The sequence below is a fragment of the Piliocolobus tephrosceles genome, chromosome 14, assembly GCF_002776525.5.
Source record: "Piliocolobus tephrosceles isolate RC106 chromosome 14, ASM277652v3, whole genome shotgun sequence".
Classification (NCBI taxonomy): domain Eukaryota; kingdom Metazoa; phylum Chordata; class Mammalia; order Primates; family Cercopithecidae; genus Piliocolobus; species Piliocolobus tephrosceles.
In genome coordinates, this window is record NC_045447.1 from 90,239,289 (window position 1) to 90,261,914 (window position 22,626).

Here is a 22,626-nt window from a genome sequence, read left to right on the forward strand (position 1 = left end):
CATTGCTACTTCAGCACACTGTGCAGGAGGAAGTTTAACAAACAATCTGGCTCTCTGGATGTGGTGTTGGCATCCTGGTTTAAAAGTGATTTGGAGGCTGAGCTCAGCCATTTGCTTAGCACCTGCAAGAGAATGCTGAGGACTGGTTCGCTCGTGACGCTGCCTTCTTTCTTATTGGTTCACAATGCAGGATCTGTGTCTCCAGCTGCCCCCCTGGCCACTACCACGCCGACAAGAAGCGCTGCAGGAAGTGTGCCCCCAACTGTGAGTCCTGCTTTGGGAGCCATGGTGACCAGTGCCTGTCCTGCAAATATGGATACTTTCTGAATGAAGAAACCAACAGCTGTGTTACTCACTGCCCCGATGGGTCATATCAGGATACCAGTAAGCTCACTTCAAATATTTGGGTTTTGGAGAAGAAATGTGGGGTTTTCATTTGAGTGACCTCAGGAGGGATAGTCCTCTTTGTGAAATCTGGAATTGTGCTTCCTATCAAACAGGATCTAGTTCATTTATTTTAAGCGAACCCTTTAGAAGCTTTATGTAAAAATGCTTGTAACTTTATCAGGGTATCCTCAAGCCCACCCTCCGATTCAGTGATTTGCTGGGAATATTCACAAGGCTTGGGATATAGTTGTGCTCATGAACTCATAGATAGGAGATATTACAGCAAAAAAAAGTCATCAATGGGAAAAGGCGTATGGGACACGGTTCAGCCACACAGGACGTGTTCAGTTCCCCATGCAACAATCTGTGACGACATGCATGAAATGTTGTCTACCAGGGAACCTCATTAGAGACGCGGGGCCCAGGGTTGTCACTGGAGGCTGGTCAGACCTCACACGTACCAAAATTCCAGACTCTTCAAAGGAAAATAGGTGTTCCCCACAAACCATATTATTTATACAAACAGTTTAGACAAAGTGAGCCACTCTTTTCAGGGTAGTGGGAACCCTCCCAAAATTCAAGTTCCCAGATGTGCCAGACATGGACCAACCTTACAAGCAGATTTGCAAAGGACAACATTCAGGCCTGCTCTTTTCCGCACACTGACCAAATAGACACCAGGCCTGTATGATATCAAAATATAGGTTTTTAAAATTTCAAAAAATATGACTGTCTTTTAAGAGTAGAATGAACATTTGTCAATGACTTATTTAACCCACTAATAAGGGAACTTGCAAGGTGACGAACAGGGCGGAAAGATGATCAGGTACTGTAGTCCACCAGGAAAGGCAAAATGGAAATCCTATTCAATGGAATCATTTAATAATTTTCTACATGGCCATACAAGTAGAATTTGGGGAAGTGTGTGTGTGTGTGTGTGTGTGTGTTTTTTTTTTCTAATGAATAGAAGTAATTTGCAACCTTACCAAACACAAATCTGTGCATTAACACAGAGTCTGGGCCCTAATCAGCCATCATTAGCAAACACACGAAGGTATATTGCCCTAGAGAATTAAATAGTCTTAAGGTAGACCTTTTAGACAGTATTCTAGTGTGGCTCTGAAAAGGACTGCAGTTATCGCTTACTTTATTTCTGAGTTCTGGATAATTTCTCTTAACCAGAACGTCATACCATGGTATATGATGGCACTGAAATTTCATGTTTCTGCACAACCTAAGGAAGAAAAAAGAAAACTCAAGTTTAAAGGAACAAGAGTTATTTACAATAAAATCAGACAAGAAATCTGAAGTGAATGCTCTTGCTTCTTAAGAAGTGAAATTCCCTCTGGTTTCAATGAGGAGCATTTCTCTGTGAGGCAGACAGGGTCTCTCAACTTACCCTTTAGGGCAGTGGGTAAGGACTCTGCCTTTCTTGCTTGCCCCAAAATTTAGAACATGAACTTTGACTTGAGGGAGAAAAGAAAAATTGGGAGAGAGAAGGGAGCATAAAGAATCCACAGACATATGCAGTATTCCTTGTGGGGAAAAAAAGTCAAACTTCTATCAAGAAGGTTGAGCCTTGGAAAAGAAATTTGATTCTGGAATGTTGTATGACAGAACCAAGGCAATTGAGAGTCAGTTGTTTCCAGAGCCTAGAAGGTAGCTAATTAAGGTGTTCAAACTATGACTTCAGCTACCACAAAGTGTTGATACAGGTGGTTTGTATATCTATGTCATTGCTTTATGTTATAGTTTTCTTCTCTAATGACTCCATTTATGTACAACATAGTGATCACATATGATCATGACTAGTAATAATTACTGCCAACACATTTATGGTGCTTAATAGTTCGTATCGTTCCCTTGAATAATTAATTTTATTTAACTTCTCAAGACAACCAGAGAGGTGGGTAACATTGTAATCTCCATTTAATGAGTGAGAGAACAGAGACCCTGAACTTGCCCACTGGAGATGCTAAAAGCAGAATGCAAATCTAGGTCATCTGAGTTAAGATCCTATGCATGTTCAGTATTCTCAGTGAGACAGTGAGAGAGACCACGTGATGACTGCTGTTAAGATTGTAAGGGGCTTCGTATTTCATGCTCAGAGGCTCAGACTTGATCCAGCAGGCACTTGCAGGGATCCACTAAGTTGTGTTTCTCTATGGAACCCTGAAGAACACCAACATTTAAAAAGCAGATGGAAGCCCATGAAGAAAAAGCTTCATTCAGTTCTGTACATTCACATGGCTATAATCCACCTGCATATCAGAGCAGGTACCAAGACTTTAGCAAAATTTTGTCTAAGGTAGAAGTCCTTCCTTAATATGCCAAATGTTTTCCTCCATAGAACAACCATAAATTTGCCAACTTTTTTCAATATGGACCTGGTAGTAACTAGGAAGGCAAGTATTTACAGTATACTTGTTCAAATGATGCATTTCTATTCTCCAGAATATAGATATTATCTGAATTATAACAACATTTATACCAATTCCACGGCTACTATAAAGTACAAGACACTAAAATAGTGTTTAAAATAAACAATGTAAGAAATAAGCAATCCTTACCTTGCAGTCTTAAATGTAGATTCCCTTCTCTAGTTCAGCTCAACTGACCAGCCCTAAAAGTTAGGAGCATGAGGGTCTACATTCCCATTCCTCCGTCTCAGGCCTTGCCTTTCAATCTTTATAGAGTGATGTTGTCCCAGCTTCGTGAGTGGGATTTGCACTGTTGCAAGTTAGGAAACCCTGCTGGGGAGACAGACTAGGAAGAAGAAGAAAAAAAAAAAGGCCTATAAACTGTTCAACTAAGAATTAGCTAGGCTATCATTTTCTTGTCTGCAAAATGGCAGAGAAGTGTAAGGCGTTTTCCAGTGTTACAGTTCCTGTCTGTACTTGGTTTGCTGAGAAATGATAACAAATAGTGATTCTATGGCTTTTCCTGCAATTTTCTAGTCAAGGCCATAGGTACTATAGCATACATTAGCAAGCATTAGAACATCTCTGATGCTTTTATGGAATCCAATTGACCAACTGATTTATAACTTTCTCTTTTTTTTTAACAGAGAAAAATCTTTGCCGGAAATGCAGTGAAAACTGCAAGACATGTACTGAATTCCATAACTGTACAGAATGTAGGGATGGGTTAAGGTAAGAGAGTGAAGGATTTTATTAAGTAACACAGCCCAAAGAGCTTCTCAATGTAAATAAAATGAAAAAACGATAAATAAATAGCCCTCTTACGATCTACCCTTGGTTTGACTCCCATTCAAACACTTGATTGCTATTTGCATTAGCTCTAGTATTATACGTGAAAAATGGGATGCTGTGTTGGCTAAAGAAGGGTTATATCCAAACAAATTCTCTTTAGAAAAGATGGCTCAGATATAAGTCAATAAAAATGGCAATTTGAGAGGCATTCTTTGTGCTTTTTAACCTGCATTGTGCCAGTCAAGGATTACTGTGCAGGTAATACCAATGAATTATATTTCATCCCCCTGATTCATTCCTTGGACGGTCGGAAATTATTCCCTTATCTTTATTATTTCTCTCCACATACCCAATCATTCTCTTATCTTAAGTACGTCAGGCTTGGTTCCGTTATGCTATGGTATGCACATAGATTTAACACCAGGAGATGTTTTCCTTGAACAGGATGACTTGCTCATTGCTAAAGCTCAATCGTTGGTCTACTCTCTAAGAGAGCAATGTACAGCTCAAATTAACTAGGTAGCCTCTTGATCTCAGTAGGGAAGGTCAGACCATTCTGCATTTAGTGAGGAGTTGGACTAGGGCTGTACGTGGAATTAGAACTCTGCTGCACTGGATTTCTTTTAGGTATTGGTCGTATCTTTATTTCCACCTGTGATCGGAGGTAAACTAGGCAGGGTCCAGGCAGTTTCCAGGTAGGTACATTCTTCACCATTAACCAGTATTGGAGCATCATTTTCATTTAGCTTGATCAATTATCTATGGCTTTATTTCCTTCCCCCTCTCCCCCCATGAATGCATTCAGTATTAGCTTACTTGGCAATTTTCATCTCGAGACTTCAGTACTGAGAAATAATTAGCCACCTAATTCTTCCTGGAGGAGGAGCAAAGCAGTATAATAAACAGAAAGAAAGTAGATGTGGGCTCACATCCTGCTCTGCTACTTATTAACTGTGTGACTTTGGGCAAGTCACTTGACTACTCCAAGCCTTCATTTTCTCCTCTACAAAATGATAATAACCCCGGTTTTGCTGGATTGTGATAAAGGTTAACTCTGATAACAGTTACAAAATACCTTTTGTAGCATCTGGCCCATGCTTGGTTCATGAGAAATAAAAGATATTTAAATTATTTCAGAGATATAGACCAATGGAACAGAACGGAGCCTTCAGAAATAATGCCACACATCTACAACCATCTGATATTTGACAAACCTGAGAAAAACAAGAAATGGGGAAAGGATTCCCTATTTAATAAATGGTGCTGGGAAAATTGGCTAGCCATAAGTAGAAAGCTGAAACTGGATCCTTTCCTTACTCCTTATACGAAGATTAATTCAAGATGGATTAGAGACTTAAATGTTAGACCTAATACCATAAAAACCCTAGAAGAAAATCTAGGTAGTACCATTCAGGACATAGGCACGGGCAAGGACTTCATGTCTAAAACACCAAAAGCAACGGCAGCAAAAGCCAAAATTGACAAATGGGATCTCATTAAACTAAAGAGCTTCTGCACAGCAAAAGAAACTACCATCAGAGTGAACAGGCAACCTACAGAATGGGAGAAAATTTTTGCAATCTACTCATCTGACAAAGGGCTCGTTTCCAGAATCTACAAAGAACTCAAACAAATATACAAGCAAAAAACAAACAACCCCATCCAAAAGTGGGGAAAGGATATGAACAGACATTTCTCAAAAGAAGACATTCATACAGCCAACAGACACATGAAAAAATGCTCATCATCACTGGCCATCAGAGAAATGCAAATCAAAACCACAATGAGATACCATCTCACACCAGTTAGAATGGCAATCATTAAAAAATCAGGAAACAATAGGTGTTGGAGAGGATGTGGAGAAATAGGAACACTTTTACACTGTTGGTGGGATTGTAAACTAGTTCAACCATTATGGAAAACAGTATGGCGATTCCTCAAGGACCTAGAACTAGATGTACCATATGACCCAGCCATCCCACTACTGGGTATATACCCAAAGGATTATAAATTATGCTACTACAAAGACACATGCACACGTATGTTTATTGCGGCACTATTCACAATAGCAAAGACTTGGAATCAACCCAAATGTCCATCAGTGACAGACTGGATTAAGAAAATGTGGCACATATACACCATGGAATACTATGCAGCCATAAAAAAGGATGAGTTTGCGTCCTTTGTAGAGACATGGATGCAGCTGGAAACCATCATTCTTAGCAAACTATCACAAGAAGAGAAAACCAAACACCGCATGTTCTCACTCATAGGTGGGAACTGAACAATGAGCTCACTTGGACTCGGGAAGGGGAACATCACACATCGGGGCCTATCATGGGGAGGGGGGAGGGGGGAGGGATTGCTTTGGGGAGTTATACCTGATATAAATGATGAATTGATGGGTGCTGACGAGTTGATGGGTGCAGCACACCAACATGGCACATGTATACATATGTAACCTGCACGTTATGCACATGTACCCTAGAACTTAAAGTATAATAAAAAAATAAATAAATAAATAAATAAATAAATAAATAAATAAATAAATAAAAAATAAAATAAAATAAATTATTTCTTAGGGAACATTGTATAGGGTATGTTAAACCAGTGTATGCCAATAGAAATTTGAGAGCCATATATGTAATTTTAAATATGCCAGTAACCACATTAAGAGAAGTAAAAAGATACAGGGGAAATTCGAGTTTAATAAAATATTTTATTTCATCTAATATATTATCATTTCAACAATTGAGAAACTATTATCAGATGTTTTTCATTCTTTTTCATTGTTTTACTGTCTTCAAAATCTGATGTATATTTTACCATTAAAACACATCTGAGTTCAGACAAAATTGTTTTCATGAGAAATATTTGATCTTTATTTAGGTTTTATAGTTGAAAAAGAAAAGTTTGCATAGCCAAGTTGTTTCAGACTTACCCAAATTTTTGCCAATAATGGAATCAAGTGCCAGTTTTTCACATTTAGACTTAAATTAGTTAAAGTTAAGTAAAATTTAAAATTCTGTTGCTTAGCCATACTATAGCCACCTTTCAAAGTCTCAGTAGCCATGTGTGCCAGATTATGTTGTACAGCACAGGTCTCACCTGGCCAGTTTATCACAGAGAGAACAGAGGCGTTCACAATACCAGGTGCATTAGCCTCGCAGTACCTGTATTTTGGAAGCAGCAGCAAACTTCAGGGTTGGTGACTACTGTCTGTTACACGTCCCCCTTACCTCATTCCTTCTCCACACAGTGCAACCTCTGTGTCCTGCTGAACAGATGCCAGCCTCACAAGGAAGTGCTGTCCTGTATTAGAAAAACTAGGCAGCTTTTTAACTTTGAGAAGTGTTTCGGTGGTCCTTATTTCCTCTCAAATGGATCCATTTAAGGCAATATCCTTTTTTCTAGTGCTACAGAAAGGGAAAGGGATTTTTCTTTTGGCTTTTTAAATGACTGACAGCTCTCTCCCCCGCTTGCTTTCGCGCTCTCTCTCTCTCTGGCCAGTGAGATCTATGAATGAAGTCCACTTTCAGTTATGCTGCCCTTAGTCTCCTTGAGGCTCCTTGCATTTTTCTAAGGGCTTCCAGGGTTGACCATTTTGCCTCAAGAGACTTGTAAATTTTTAAATAGTGGTGAAGAACAAACAGAAAAAAAAATATCAATGCACAAAATCCAGGAAGGAAATAAATTAAAATGCTAATGGGGACTGTTCAGGTTTCTTTTTTCTTCAACTTTGTTTTTGTACCTTCCAAATTTTTTTAAGAGCATAGGGAAAAATAAATTTTAATTTTTAAAATTAGCATTATCCACATACAAAGCAGTCAATTAAGATGTCAATTGGAGCAATATAAAGAGTTTAAAACAGTGGAAACCATTTAACCCTGTTTAGATACTGATCTTCTAGTTTCATTGATTTGGTAGCATAGGATTACATTTTCTATATTTCACACTAGTTATTCAGTGAGTAATTTTTTATATTAATTTGTATTTTTTTTTTTTTTTTTTTTAAGAGAGAGTCTTGCTCTGACAGCCAAGCTAGAGTACAGTGGCACGATCATAGCTCACTCAAACTCCTGGGCTCAGGCAAGCCTCTGGCCTCAGCCTCCCGAGTAGCTGGGACTGCAGGCAGGCACCACCATGCCTAGCAATTTTTTTTTTAGCCTTTGTAGAGATGCGGTCTGACTGTGTTGCCCAGGCTGGTCTCAAACTCCCAGCCTCAAGTGATCCACCCACCTTAGCCTCTCAAAGTGCTGGGATTACAGGTGTGAGCCACCTTGCCTAGCCAAATATAGTAACAATTTTTTATTTGTTTTCAATTTTAAGAATCAACCTGTAGACTGCGAAAAATATGATAGCTGACAGAAATTAGAAGGGAGAGAAAAATATGCATTTCTCATTTGACATTCTGACAACTCATTAGATACTATCTCATATTGCTAGATGAATAGAAATTTAAGTAGATTAATATAGTTAACTCCCAGAAACACTAAATAATAACAAAGAAAAGTCAAGATGATTAGGGAAATAGCAGTACAGTTTTGATAAATTTTTCATTAGAGTGTTTAAAATGAATAAACCAAGAAATAGAGGCAGAAGTATTTTAAATCTTGTTTTGATGAGAACCCATAGAAGACTAAAATCAGAAACACAATCAGAATGGCTACTCGGAGAGTTTGAGCTGTGGATTGGACAGGATGGTCGTACACTTTTGCTCAGTCATAATTCATTTTACCATGCGTTCCTACTGCATTTATAATCATGTTAATTTATTATGTAGTAAGTCTGGATATTAAGAAGTTGTTGGGCATATTGCTAGACAGTGTGATTCTTTTGTCAATCAAATACTTTTTAAAACCTCTGGGTTGTAAGATGTTGCACAAAGTAAGAGGGTGCCCATCAGTCTAACAAATTAAGGAGAATGTCCCCAAGGCCTAGCAGCATGTGTGTATGCTATGGACACCATTGTAGGCACAGAGAAACGTTACAAGCATTGAGAGGAGAAAAAAAAAAAAAAAAGGCTACACGGGCTATTTCCCCTGCTTTGAAGCTTTGCCAAGTCCACTGGCCTCTGAGGGAAACTGTATCTGTTACATATGGAGTTTGGGGAGTCATTACATTTTGGCCTGATCACAACAGTCTGTTTGAAGCTCCCTTTATACTTCTTCCAGCCTGCAGGGATCCCGGTGTTCTGTCTCCTGTGAAGACGGACGGTACTTCAATGGCCAGGACTGCCAGCCCTGCCACCGCTTCTGCGCCACTTGTGCTGGTACCTTCCCTAGTTCTTTTGTTTATTCTCCTGGTTCTGGTTTTGCTTTTCTTTCTGGTTTGAGCCGTCACTCATGCAACCCACTTACTACTTTTAAAGTAATGCTGGAGAAGTATATTTCTCTTTTGATAATTGTGTGTGTATTCTCATTGAAAGTCAAGCAGTCATCAGCATCCTATCCTCATTGAGAAACTTACATAGCCCAGTGATATCTCCTCTTTCTAAAGGGAGTGGATGTTTTTGTCAAGAGGTTCCATTTTAACTGGGAAGGCTTTTTTCCCAGGGAAATTAAGAAAAAGCATGAATATTCAATTATTAATCTTAAAATTATAGCAGGTTGATGCCATTTTCTCAAACTGTTAAAGAAGCAGCCCATGACACCACCTCCTCTGAGGTTTTCTTTCTCATTTCCTGTGCTTGTCTTGCTTTTAAGGGGCAGGAGCTGATGGGTGCATTAACTGCACAGAGGGCTACTTCATGGAGGATGGGAGATGTGTGCAGAGCTGTAGTATCAGCTATTACTTTGACCACTCTTCAGAGAATGGATACAAATCCTGCAAAAAGTAAGTGGATCTGCTTCCTGGGCCCTAGCATTTAGACCTAAGTTCTTTTGATGACTACCTTCATAAGAAAATAAGTAAACGTAGAATTTGTAATGATAACACTAGGTTTAAACATGTACCTGTGGACACTGTTGTGAAGCTTTAACCCAGCTTATCTTTGATATTTTTATTCCTTTGCCTCGGGGGCGCCTTAATACCTTTACTATTTCAATTTCAAGTACATGCTCGATACCCTTTAAAATCACAGTGTCTACCTGTGTCATCAAACCTAGCAATTTTTGTGAAAAAGGATTTTTGAGTCATCTTCAGAGGGATAATTAAATTTAAGACATTATGAGGTTACTAGTAAACACACCTTCCCCTGTGCATGTGTGAATGGCTTAAAAAATTATACATTTTTCTCATAGATGTGATACCAGTTGTTTGACGTGTAATGGCCCAGGATTCAAGAACTGTACAAGCTGCCCCAGTGGGTATCTCTTAGACTTAGGAATGTGTCAAATGGGAGCCATTTGCAAGGATGGTGAGTACAACTGCTCATATCGATCTTATGAGCAAAGTATGATCTTTCTACTTTCAGGACTAATATTTTTCCCCTTAAAAAAGAAACACAGTATGCATCAGATATGACATGCCCAATATTTTGGTGGCATTCGTTCATCTTGAACTTCTGCCCTTAATGGATTTGTTTGTTTGTGTGAATTGCAAGAAGAAATAAGTCAGCTATAGTGGCACTGGCCAATATAGCTCAGGTTAATTTTTTAAATTAATAAAACTTCATTTTTTGAGAGCAGTTTTAGATTCATAAGCAAAATTGAGCAGAAAGTTCAGAAATTTCCCATATGCCCCCTTCCCCCAACACAGGCATAGCCTCTCCCACTATCAGCGTCAAGCACTAGAGGGGTACATTTGTTACGGTTGATAAACCTACAGTGACACATCATCATCACCCAAAGTCCACAGTTCACATTAGGGCTCACTCTTGGTTGTACATTCTGTGGGTTTGGACAAATGTATAACATATATGCAATATTATAGTGCCATGCACAGTAGTTTTATTGCCCTGAAAACTCCTGTGAATTACCTACTCATCTCTCCTTCCCCCTACTTTTTTTTTTTTATTCACTGTCTCCATAGACTTGCCTTTTCCAGAATCTATATAACTGGAATTACACAATATGTAGCATTTTCTAGCTAATTGTTGTATTTCTTTCCAGTTTTTACCATAGGTACTTTTCACCAGATTTTTAAAAACACTATGCACATAGAGTTTTGTATGTTACTTTTTGCACTAAGCATTAGGCAGAAACATTATCCTATGTTTTTACAGTTTTAGGAAACTTTATTTTTAATAGCAGCATAAAATTCAATCATGTGAAGATGCTACAGTTTTTAGCCAGTCACCTATTATTTGGATTGTTTATAATTTTGATATATAAACAGTAATTAAATGGTATCTGAATCTTTCATTAAGCCTATGAGGCTAGGAAGTAATATCTTCATCTTACAGAACGGAAAACCCAGGGTGTAGAGCTAGGAAATGATAGACCTAAGTATAGAACTTAATATTTCAAAATGTTGGTCTGTTCTTCTTTGCACCAATGATTCTGAACCAAGATGCCAGGATGCAGCACCATCCCCAGATATTCTGACTGAATTGATCTAGGGTGCAGCCCATGATCATGGGTTTAACTTCCCAAGTGTTTCTAATCTACAGCCAGGTTTAAGAACCACTGCACATCCAATTCTCCCTAACAATTTAGCTAACACCAAGTTCCCTCACCTCTCTAGCCTCAGTTTCCCCATCTGTAAAATGAATGAATTTAAATTATTCCAACTCCAACATTTTGTGAACTAACTTATACCTGAGGGACCCTGAAATTTACTCCTAAATTTATGCAGATATAGAAAGATAAAGATACGATGTAAAAAGAAATTGTTTAAACTATTGTTGTTCAAAACATCTTCGGATTGTTATAAACATAGAAAAAGAAAACAAAAAATATGCAGTTGCAACAATCTGACTGACACAATCACTGCCCTAGGTTTATTCTTTCCCTTCTTTTGAACGTTTCCCCTTCTGGAAATTTCATGAAAGAAAAAACAGTGCCATTGTCAGGAGAATGTGGACTTGGAAGTCAGAATGCTGTCATTCAAATCTGGTCTCCAGGCCTTGGGCAGGTTATGAACTGCCCTGGGCCTCATTTCCACCATCTCTAGAAAATGAAGAGGATACTACTACTGACCTCATCTGATGATTCCACAACTCCCTACGAGGAATCTCAAAAAGGTGTCAGAAAGGACTGGGCACATGATAGCACTGATAGGACATCATTTGTGGTCTTATTTCTTTGGAGCATCGTAGGTGACTTTGCATCTCCATGGTTTTTCCAGTATATGATTGGTCTGGGGCAGGGATGGGCCCGACACAGGCCCTGTGTTCCCAGGTTTTCTGGCCAGGGCTGATTCTACTATAGCACACTGGGGTGAGAGAGGCTTGGGGTGATGGCACCACAGGGACCATGTAAGTATCATTTTTTAGTTACCCACAAGTGCCTCCTTTACTTTACTTAAAAACGTGGTTCCCCTATTTCTGAATATGACCAGAATTTTTTGTAAATTAGTAACAGAAAATTGAGGAAGATGAAAGAGATTGGGCCAGGCATGGTGGCTCATGCCTGTAATCCCAGCGCTTTGGGAGGCCAAGGAGGGCAGATCACTTGAGACCAGCCTGAGCAACATGGTGAAACCCCATCTCTACTAAAACTACAAATATTAGCCAAGCGTGGTGGCACGCACCTGTAATCCCGGCTTCTCGGGTAGCTGAAGCATGAGGATCACTTGAACCCTGGAGGTTGCAGAGAGCAGAGATGGTGTCCAGCCTAGGCAACAGAGCAAGACTCTGTCTCAAAAACAAAAAGTGACTGATGCAGGAAATCCAGTGTAACTTGAAATGTTCACCAATAGCACTTGGTACCATGCATTGCAAGAGTTGCAGTGCTGTAACTACTTTCCTAAACCACGGTGAGTACCAGACAAGTTATGTCAAATGGCGCTTTGCTAAAAGCAGAGTCAGCATTGTGGGCAGAAGTGGGAAATGAAGAATCGTATCTGCAGTGAGCCCATTTTCAGGTCAGTTACAAAATGAGATCATTGATGGCTCACCAGGCTTTTGAAATCACATGGCAGCTGCACTTAAGGATGTGTTAGTTATTCTCTTTCAACTGTCGTATTTCTGTGATTCTAAGACATATTTTTTACATTTTATCATCTCGGAAATCAGATGCATCTTATAATTTGTGGCAGTTTACAACCGCTTTTGACCAGAAAACTGATGTGATATCAGTGTTACTGCCCAGATATGAGACTTGGATGCAGAGATATCTGTTCAACCGAGCTAGGCACATGACTGCTTCTTCTCGTGTTGAATTTAATTGCGGTTCTAAAGAGGTTCGAAAATTAAACTATTGTTCAATATTCAAAGGAAAGATTCTTGCATAAGCATGGAAACAAAACAGTGTTACATAAATATAACAAATACTTTTAATAAGTATAAAATTAAAATTCTAATTGATAAGAGAATATTGTGTCACAGTTTAACATGAAGAAGCATCTTTTCCTTTGTTACTTAAAATGATGGTGCATCTTAAATCTTGTGTCTTAGATTCAATGAAATATGGTATAAATGACTGTATACTCTCTGCTCTAGGTAACTCAAAGAAGAAAAATTTCTTGCTTGTGTTATTAATTGATTTCTAATTTATTCTTTTTCTAATTTTTTTTTCTTTCACAAATGGATACCAATTACATTGGACTGCAATGTCTCTCCTTGAAAAACAATGCTGTTGACTGAAATCACTTTGGGTGGACCAAATTTCCTCCTGTTGACTACTCCTGAATGATCTCTTCCAATCCCCCAAATCTGCCTCTCTGGCCAATCACAACCTTCTTCCGTGTGTGTCCATCATGCTGCTCTGGTCTTCAACTCCCCTTCTCTCTTGCTGACTTCTGGAAAAGCAACGGAAGAGTCCTGGGCGGAAGGAGGCTTCTGTATGCTTGTGAAAAAGAACAATCTGTGCCAACGGAAGGTTCTTCAACAACTTTGCTGCAAAACATGTACATTTCAAGGCTGAGCAGCCATCTTAGATTTCTTTGTTCCTGTAGACTTATAGATTATTCCATATTATTAAAAAGAAAAAAAAAAGCCAAAAAAAAAAAAAGCAAGCCACCTCTCTCTCTTTCTTGCTCTCTTTTTCTTTCTCTCTCTCTCTCAAGTTTGTGCAGGGAGATGGTGAACTGTTTTGTCAGAACTTAAATGGAAAAAAAATAATAAACCTACAACAAGCCTACCTTTTATAACTGGGTGTTTAGTGCTAAACAAACAGCCAGAACCACAGAGACAGTATTGTATGACCAAAGCATTTGATGCCAAAATTTGACGTTAAAGTAATGATTTGATTTCCTGCCCTGGTTTTGAAGGTCCATTTTTTTTTCCCTTTTGCATTGATTTGCTTATTTCCCCCTTTGAAACACCTAAAAATACCTTTCCAAAACATCGCAAGAGCATAAATAGACAAAAATGAAATAGAAAGCTCTTGCATGCTTGAGTCCACCATTGGGGGAAATGACAGAGAACTGGACCTGAGGGCATTAGGAACATCCTACCGAGATGTGTTTAGTGTCGTTTGCCGTGGTATTTCACAGTGAAACGTTGATCTCTCCACACATCATTTACTTCCTGCATTATGTACTGGTTTTTGCATTTTACTCACTTGATAAGTCTGCTGCACTGGTTTCATCAGATAGACTTGCTGCTACTGGCTTTTCCATTGTAGATCGGGTTATTTTACACACAGTTCGCCAAATGGGATTGCTCTGTATAGTCAAATTGGTGATGGACAGATGGACAGAATGCAGAGGTACATAGATGAGCTGAGGCTGATCCAGCTCCCCTGAAATTCAGAGTGTTAACTTTGTAGACCCTGCACAACCTCTTGGTGCTATCTAGCCATTACCCCCATTTTTTTTTTTTTAAAGGCCATCAGAAATTCCATTTGTCATGGTGGGAAGCATTTTGAATATGATGCAGAAAATTTCTTCCTGGAATCAAAAGTTTCTAAGAGGTCCTGTATTTTTAAGAAATTGAATTTATTTAAGTAATATTTAAGCTGGTGCCCATGTTGGCCAGGCAACTTTTTTCAATGGTGCTTATTAGAAGTTTTTTCATCTTGTCATTTTAAGAAAATAAAACTGGAAATTGAATGTGGGTGGCATGATTGTACCCTTCTAGTTCTTATTTTCCCACTCCTCTGTCCCTCTATAACTATGCCATACTATTATATGCTGGTCCACTGAATGTTGAGATGATCTGTTTCTTTGGGTTTTTTTTTTTTTTTTTTAAGAAATATTTTCACTGGTTTTCTATGACTCTCTAAACACTTCATCAAAACTAGAAGACTGAATTATAAGAACACTGTTTGAATTAGTGGCCAGAAACGATGAAATCTTATAGATCTTTTGACAATTTCTCTGTTTAGGGGAGGGTAGACTGATATCAAGTTTCTTCATATCAAAGCTTCATTGGTGACCTCATTTGCTTTACGAGTGACCAGCCATCTTGCAGGCTTCATGCTTCTGAGAGCCTTACTTCGAAGATGTTGCTGGAGTCACAGCTGAGGAGAGGAACACTGTCAATATGGACTATCCTGGGAAAGAGGTGGGAAGTAGATGCTAAGGTCCCCATCCAAACAGCAAGCTAGTAAAAAGCCTGCCTTGAAAATATTTCTAGACATCAAAGATAACTTACAACACAAGGTGAATAATAAGTAAATTATCTGACGACCCTCTTAATAGCATCGCAATTTTATTGAATCACATAATGATTCATAAGTAATGAGGGAACCAACTGATTTTGCTAAGCAGTCTTCCCCTTCATAATACCGCAGGCCCTTTCTGACACACAAAAAAAGTGAAAGTTAATCCTGGGTACAGCATACGGTTTTACATTTAAAGGCACAGTCTTACATGGACAAATGCAAGCACAAGCCTAAAGCAAGGTCAAGCAGATGGCAAAACTGAATTTGCCTGCAAAGAAATCTATTTAACTGAACCAGCCCATAATATTTAAGGCACGAGGTTACTGTGATAGGAAAGATAAAAATGATGTCTGTTTTCTTAGACGCATAACCATCAACACGACAACAAAATTCATCGGGGTCTACCAGCGTGCGTTCCATTTCCCACTGACCATGCAGGTGCACGTTGCAGAAATACTGGTTTAACTACTAGTGTGTTACTGCCTCATTTATCTACATAACATTATTAACTAGAACATAATGCTTTCAAAGTTTAAGTTAATGTTATATATTATGTATAAATATATATATATATTCATAATGAGATATATGTAATGGATAGTACAAAGTTTGGAGACTCAACAAATGCTCTAACCTTCTAGAGACAAAAGTCCTATTTCTGTTTTCTTTTGTCTTTTTATTTTCAATTAGTGACCCATTGTTAAATCCAAATCCACTTTTACTGAAAAATACTGTACATGTGTAAAATGTTCAGTTGTTTTTTTGTAAAATATAGTAGAATGGTTGTAATTGATACTGGCCAAAATCAATGTTATTCCATATTTTATTTTTTCTATTAAATTAACCTAAGTTCCTGTTTATTTGATCTGTTCATACCCACGTATAAACTCCTCTGAAAGGGTAAGGTCATGAGAAACTTCCCTGTTTCTACATAGAAGCTGAACATGAAGGAAAGGGTGGAGGTGCATGAAACATCTAAATAAAGTTGGAAAAGAGAGTGAGCAGAGGAGGGAATTGAGAAGGAGAAACAGCAGTATAAGAAAGGAATGGGTTAGATTTGGTCATGAATATATGTTAAATCCCATTTTTAGAAAGCAAGGCTGTGAAAAAAAATCTATAAAGGCTTGGTATTGTTTCTATCAGATTGTACAGATGCTGGCCCCCAGAATAGGGCCCACCTGGTCCCGCTCTTCCTCTAGTGCACAGCACACCCACTAGAGGTGTGTGTCTGTAGGGTTGGGAGCCATGGCTGGGGGCAAGGAGGTAGGCAGTGTAAAAGCTGTTCAAGAGGAAGGTGGCTTTGTTCAATTTGCTAACATCTTGTATAAAGTCGACATTGGCTGGATATCTAGAAGATGATTTTTGTCTAAAATAAATCTCCAGAACATACCATGGGGTGGGACTGAACAAGCTAGCTAAAAACAGCAGTGGAGTATAGATCTTTTTGAACCATGCCTGAGATGTAATTACTAGTCTTAAAGGTTCAGTGCTATGCCTCTTGGGGAAAAGAAAAGATAAATCAGCCAAAGGCACAAACAAATTGAGCTCCAACTAGGTTTAAAGATCTGGAGATAACAACCAGTTATGAGGAAGAGCCTCTACTGCTTTGAAGTCCCGTTATGGGGATGGAGAGAAATTAATTTTATTGATCACTTACTATGTACTACACAATGTGGGAATATAGAGTATGTATATACATACTGATGTGGGTATGTTCTCTCTCAATTTTCAGGACTCTAGAGGTGAATATATTATCCTCCATTTCACATGAGAAAACTGAGTCACATAGACTTGAAACAAATTGATGGAGATTCCATATCCAGATTCATCATAATAATACAATTTAACATTAAGACAATTCACAGCAAGTAGTACATGCCAAATCTCAAATGAGTGGTACACTGAGTTGTTAAGTTCAGAACAGGCAGAGATTCCTTTGAATTGGACTGTTCAGTTCCCTAGAGCAGGTAGAGCTAGAATTGGCCCCTGAAGCATGGACAGACAGGAAGAAAGCGGGAAGAATGTTACCAATGAACTTGCTCCAGTCACCAGTGAACTTGCTGCATACAAGATGCTTAGGGAAGTAAGATGTTTTCATGGTTTTAATCTAATTACCTATTGCTACAAAGAACAGTGATTCAAAATTTGGTGGTTTAGTTCAGGAAAATCTATATTTGTATACTTTGTAGAAGAAGGATAGTGTGCCCATTCTCAATCCCCACATCCATGGAAGACTGCTAATTATCACTCATTTTCCACTCCAGTTATCAGAGGCTTGTCACACTGCTGATCTCTTCTACCAGATTCATTATTTTCCATTGAATAGTCTACCCTTCATTTTTGAAGAACTTACAAACTGAGTACTTGGTAAAGAAGGGGAGGTGATTGCTATAGTAACTACTAAATTAAAGTTTCTCAATCAAAGTAATCAATACTTGCGACATATCTGAGTATGAAAATAAATACATAGCATCTTATCCCCCTCATGTAAAAAGAATGTCTTGCAGCTAAAATATAAAATAGACATTCATTCTTAACAGCTTCCATATTATCATTCAGCCCTGCACAAAGAGAGCAATGGCAAACGGCAGTGTGTTGAATAGAAATTGCATATTGGAGACAATTTTAAACTATGGCCCAGCCAATTTATTACCCCCTCCTTCTGTCCTCAAGCACAAGATGGCAGAGATGGAACAGAGGACAGCTGCAGTGTGACCTCACCCAGACCAGGCTGGGCCCTGGGCCCTGCACGCAATACATGTAGATGACAGCACAGATCTGCTTCTCTTCTCTGGCCAACATCCCTTTCCAAATGTTATGTTTGTTGCAGGCTTCTAAAATCTGAAGTTCTCAACAGAATGCTTTAGAGCCTTTGACATATTTAGTAGGGCATAGCCAAGGTGGACCTAATTTCACCGTAGCTCATTAGAACTACTTGGCACCTAGAAATGGGGATAATCTGCATAATCCTGTCTCCTCTTCATCACAAGAGGTGAAGATCAGGTCCAGATTCAGTTCTTGAGCAATAAAGACGCAGTTATGCAGCATCACTATGTTTCAGTGGACCAGAATGTGACCTGGGACAGCCAGCACTCCTTCCCATTCTCTACCTCCAAGGGACTTACAAGGACAGTTTGACTGGCTTATTACCAAAGGACTTTCTTACAAGGGCTCCTCTCTAAAGGACCATTGTTTGGATCCAGTTGTGGTTTTTTTAGGGCCAGGAATCAGGCAACAAAAGATATTTTGTATCCCACTTTCTAGAAAATTCCAGAAACATTCCCTGAGGCCTGAATTGTAAGATCTTTAACTTTTTGTTTTTTTTTATTTTAGAAAACAGTACATTATTTTAAAAATACAGTGTTTTAAGCTTCACAGAGTTTTACTAAAATGATTTAATTTGGCCCCCACAAAAATCAGGCCAATAGACATTCATTTTCTGATGCAAGAGGCACAGCTAGTAAGGGACTCAAGCCCACAGCTTCAACATTCTGTACAACACTGATTCCTTTTTAAGAGTGCTGGAGAAAAGGATGTCCACATTACATATGTTGCAAGGCAGGGGGTAAGAGCCTTTTCTCAAGTGAAGATAGAAAGCACACTGTGTCCCTGGGCTTGGCTTTTTCTCATTCCAAAAAAGTTGCTTTCATAAATAAATATTATTGAGTCCCTGCTACAAACTACGTTCTGAGGTTTCTCTTGCCCTCTTCAAACTTACAGTCTAATGAGGGAAACAGACACTTAGACATTTAGACATAAAACACATGGTTATAATGTGAAGCTGTTTAAGTGCCTTTAAAGGGTAAAAAATATTGTCAGGAGTCAAAGGAGCAAGCTTACTTCACTAATCACATGCTAAGGTTCCATGCCCTTGCACTACAAGATTTCTAAGGATATCCAAAAATAGCATGAAACCTTAAAAATAGAGTTGACTCTAAAATGTACAAATAAAACTGCAAAGATCAAAATCAAATGATATCTTGATTAAATATCTACAAAGTGGATCATGTCAAACTAGTCCACTGCAACTAAGGAATTATACTTATAACCATTGTCACTTGACGGCAGGGATAGGCCTGAGAAATGCATCCTTAGGTGATTTTGTCATCATGCAAACATCATAGAACACACTCACACAAACCTAGATGGCATAGCCTACCACCCACCTAAGCTACACGGAATAGCTTATGGCTCCTAGGCTACAAAGCTATACAGCATGTTACTGTACTGAATACTGCAGGCAGTTGTAACAAAATGGTAAGTATTTGTGTGTCTAAACATAGAAAAGGTATGGTAAATATATGGTATAATCTTATGGGACCACTGTCATATATACAGTCTGTTATTGACCAAAATGTCATTATATGGTACATGACTATAATAAACATTAATGTAGAATAAAGGAGAATTTTAATATGTTTGATATGATGTGAGACCTGCAGAGGTGGGAGAATCTAGGATCTTGAGAATCTTAACAGCCCTGCAATGGAGGGAGGAAGTCACTGTTCACCCTCTAGGGAATAGAAAAGAGGAGCGAGATACATGTCCTATCCTTGGTGGTGGTAAGGGAGGTCACTGGGGTGAGGCATGGAAGGGCAGTGTACAGGACTGCAATATGTGGATGTCTTCCTGCATATCATCCTCTCTTCTTCCCTGTGCCTTCTACACTCCCTCCAAGGAGATCTTTGTCAATCTCATGGTTTTAAATACCATCTATATGCTGATGACTCTTAAAATATATATAGATTCCTGATCTCTTCCCTCAAGATTCACACCTGTAGATTCAATTAACTACTTGACATTTCCCTTCAGCTGTCTAATAGGCATCTCAAAATTAACATGTCCAAAATAGACTTCAGACACCCCAACCCCCTGACCATCTTTACCACCAAATCTCTCCCACCTCAGTAAATGGCATTCACTGTATTTCCAAATATATCTCTAAATGGTCTACTTCTGCCCACTCCATAGCTGTAACTGTGACCAAACCACCATTGTTGCCATCCCAAACTGCTGCAACAGCCTCCAAACCAGCTCCCAGACTTCTCCCTCTCCTCTCCTCTTCTCTCTCCCTTCAGTTCTCTCTACTCAGTTCTCTACACAGCATAGTGCCATTACAAATGGAAAATCAGATTTCATCTCTCTGTTTACTGAGCATAAAATCTGAACTCCTTACCTGAGGTCTTTGTGATCTCACCTCACACCACCATCCCCCGTGCCCTCCCATGTTTTAGTCATGCCAACTTTATTTTCATCCTTCAAACAAAACCAGCTTGTTTGGGACCCAGGACCCTTGCTCTTCACAGGGCTGGCTTCTTCTCATCCCACAGGTCTCAGTTCAAAAACAACTTCCTCTGATCAGTTCCTTCCACCACTGACCCCACACCTGCCCACCTCATTTTGACTTTCCATAGTACTTATCAGCACATGACATGTTATGGTTTGTTACTTATTGTCAGCCAGCCCCATGAGAGCTGGTGCTTTGTCTGTCTTGTTCACAGCTGTATCTTACATGTCCAGCACATGCCTTGCTTAGGAAATATTTGTGGAATGAATGAATAAGAAAATGTCCGAGACAAGTGACATTTGACCTGAGCCTTGAAGGATAAGCAAGAACTTACAAATCAAAGAAGGTGATGATGTTTAGGAAGGATATTCGAAAGAGAGAACCTGTGCAAAGGCACAAAGCCATTGAAAGGGCTTGTGGATGGCGATCACTTGGAGGCCCAGGCAGGGGATGAGCAGGGCAGGCAGCTTGGGAGAAAGGATGGAGAGATGAGTGGGGTCAACCGGTAAAGGACCTTCACTGGACTGTTGCCCTTCCTCCACCTTCTTGTCATCAGTGTCATCAACCCTCTTTTCCGAGAGGCTAATTGATTTGCTCAAGGACTCCAGCAAGTCAACTCTTGGCCTCCTGCCAACATATTTGAGAAGCATTCATTCAGACAGAACACTGAAGAGGCCAGATTTGCTCAGTCCCCAGGCACTTATGGCTGTATTGAGCCAGTTGAATGAAAGAACAGGGTGCAAGCTCACGAGAGGCAGCAGCCCATAGCTTCTGTTCACTGTGATGTCCACAGCCAGAGCAACAATTTGGCAAGGCCTGTTTTGCAAAACTGGACTTGGGACCATAAGCCTGCTCAGTACCGTCTTTTTCTCCTAAGACCCCCTAGCCCTCTAAACTGTCATCACCAGAGAAGAACAAAAGGAAAAAACATGATGTGCTAGCACTTCCCTTCCCTAACAATGAAAACAGTAACCCCCATATGCAGAGTACTTCCTATATGCTGAGCTAAAGGCTTCATATGGGTTATTTAATGCAATACTAATAGCCCGATTCGATCTCCTTTTTACAAGTAAGGAAGCAGATGAGGTAAATGCCTAAGGTACTCCAGTGGTAGATAGAAGGAATTTAAACCCAGACAATCTGATGTCAGAGCATCCACAAGGAGAAATGCAAGAGCCAAGGAGGATTCCATCAAAACAAGCTTCAAGCTGTGGTTGTGGAGTGTGTGACGGGTTTCTATATTTTAGCTGGTGCTGTCAGGTTCCAGGTGCATGTTGTTAATACCCACCCAGGAGTATACACTGTGCCTAAATCATGCTTTGTGTGAACAAGGCAGGAGTGAATATTTGATCATTAAAGCTAGTAACAACCAATGGGCCACATGGACAAAATCAAAATAGACCTAAGCTACATGAGGCGGCGACTGTTATAAAGAAATGGGGGATATAATGACATGATGCTTCCTTTCATAATTTATTTGTCAAGAGGCTACTGTTTGCATTCTCTAGCCCTAGTTGAAATGAGGAAGAAATAAAATGGAGATATTGGGAACATTAGAAGAAATATTAGCATGCTGAAAGTTAATACAAATACATAATACAAATTCTGTGAGCTCCTTTGACAAATCTGGTGAAACATAAATTCTTTCCAGGTGATATTAAACAGGGTTTCTTGCCACCAAAATCATAATGGTTGCAATATAATAAAAACTAAACTATCAAAAAAATAAGGCTTTTTATTGTATATAGGAATATAGTGTTTAATTGCTTTGTTATGAGAAGAGCCACAAATATGGCAGAAACCAGAAGTCATCTTGACCTTCTCCTTCGTCACTCCCACATCTGATCCAAAACCAGGTCAAGACAGTTCTACCTCCCAAATCTCCCAGATCCACTTTCTGTTCTTCACCACTTCTGCCCCTATCCTAGCCCAGCACCTTGAATCAAGCTACTTCTCACCTGGGCTATTGCAGTATCTCATTAGCCTCCCTGAACACACCCCATGTGTCCACAGTCACGTGTCTTCCCATCTTCATCTCCTATTCTATTTTCCACAACAGCCAGAACGCTCTTTTTAAAAATTCAAAACT

The 22,626-nt window shown here is 39.2% G+C and overlaps 1 protein-coding gene across 3 annotated transcripts in view; it reads left to right on the plus strand.

Annotated features, from left to right (window-relative positions):
• The window catches only part of PCSK5 (proprotein convertase subtilisin/kexin type 5), a 475,536-nt gene that overhangs the window by 292,597 nt on the left and 160,313 nt on the right, over window positions 1–22,626 (plus strand). For 2 of the 3 annotated variants that reach the window (XM_023213308.1, XM_031934085.1), the window contains exons 16-20: window positions 191–384; window positions 3,455–3,539; window positions 8,774–8,871; window positions 9,305–9,434; window positions 9,842–9,957. In XM_023213308.1, coding sequence (XP_023069076.1) covers window positions 191–384; window positions 3,455–3,539; window positions 8,774–8,871; window positions 9,305–9,434; window positions 9,842–9,957 — 623 coding nt within the window. Of the gene's footprint in view, window positions 1–190; window positions 385–3,454; window positions 3,540–8,773; window positions 8,872–9,304; window positions 9,435–9,841; window positions 9,958–13,451; window positions 13,643–22,626 lie in introns of those variants that run through there. The other variant, XM_023213309.2, reaches the window with a different exon arrangement.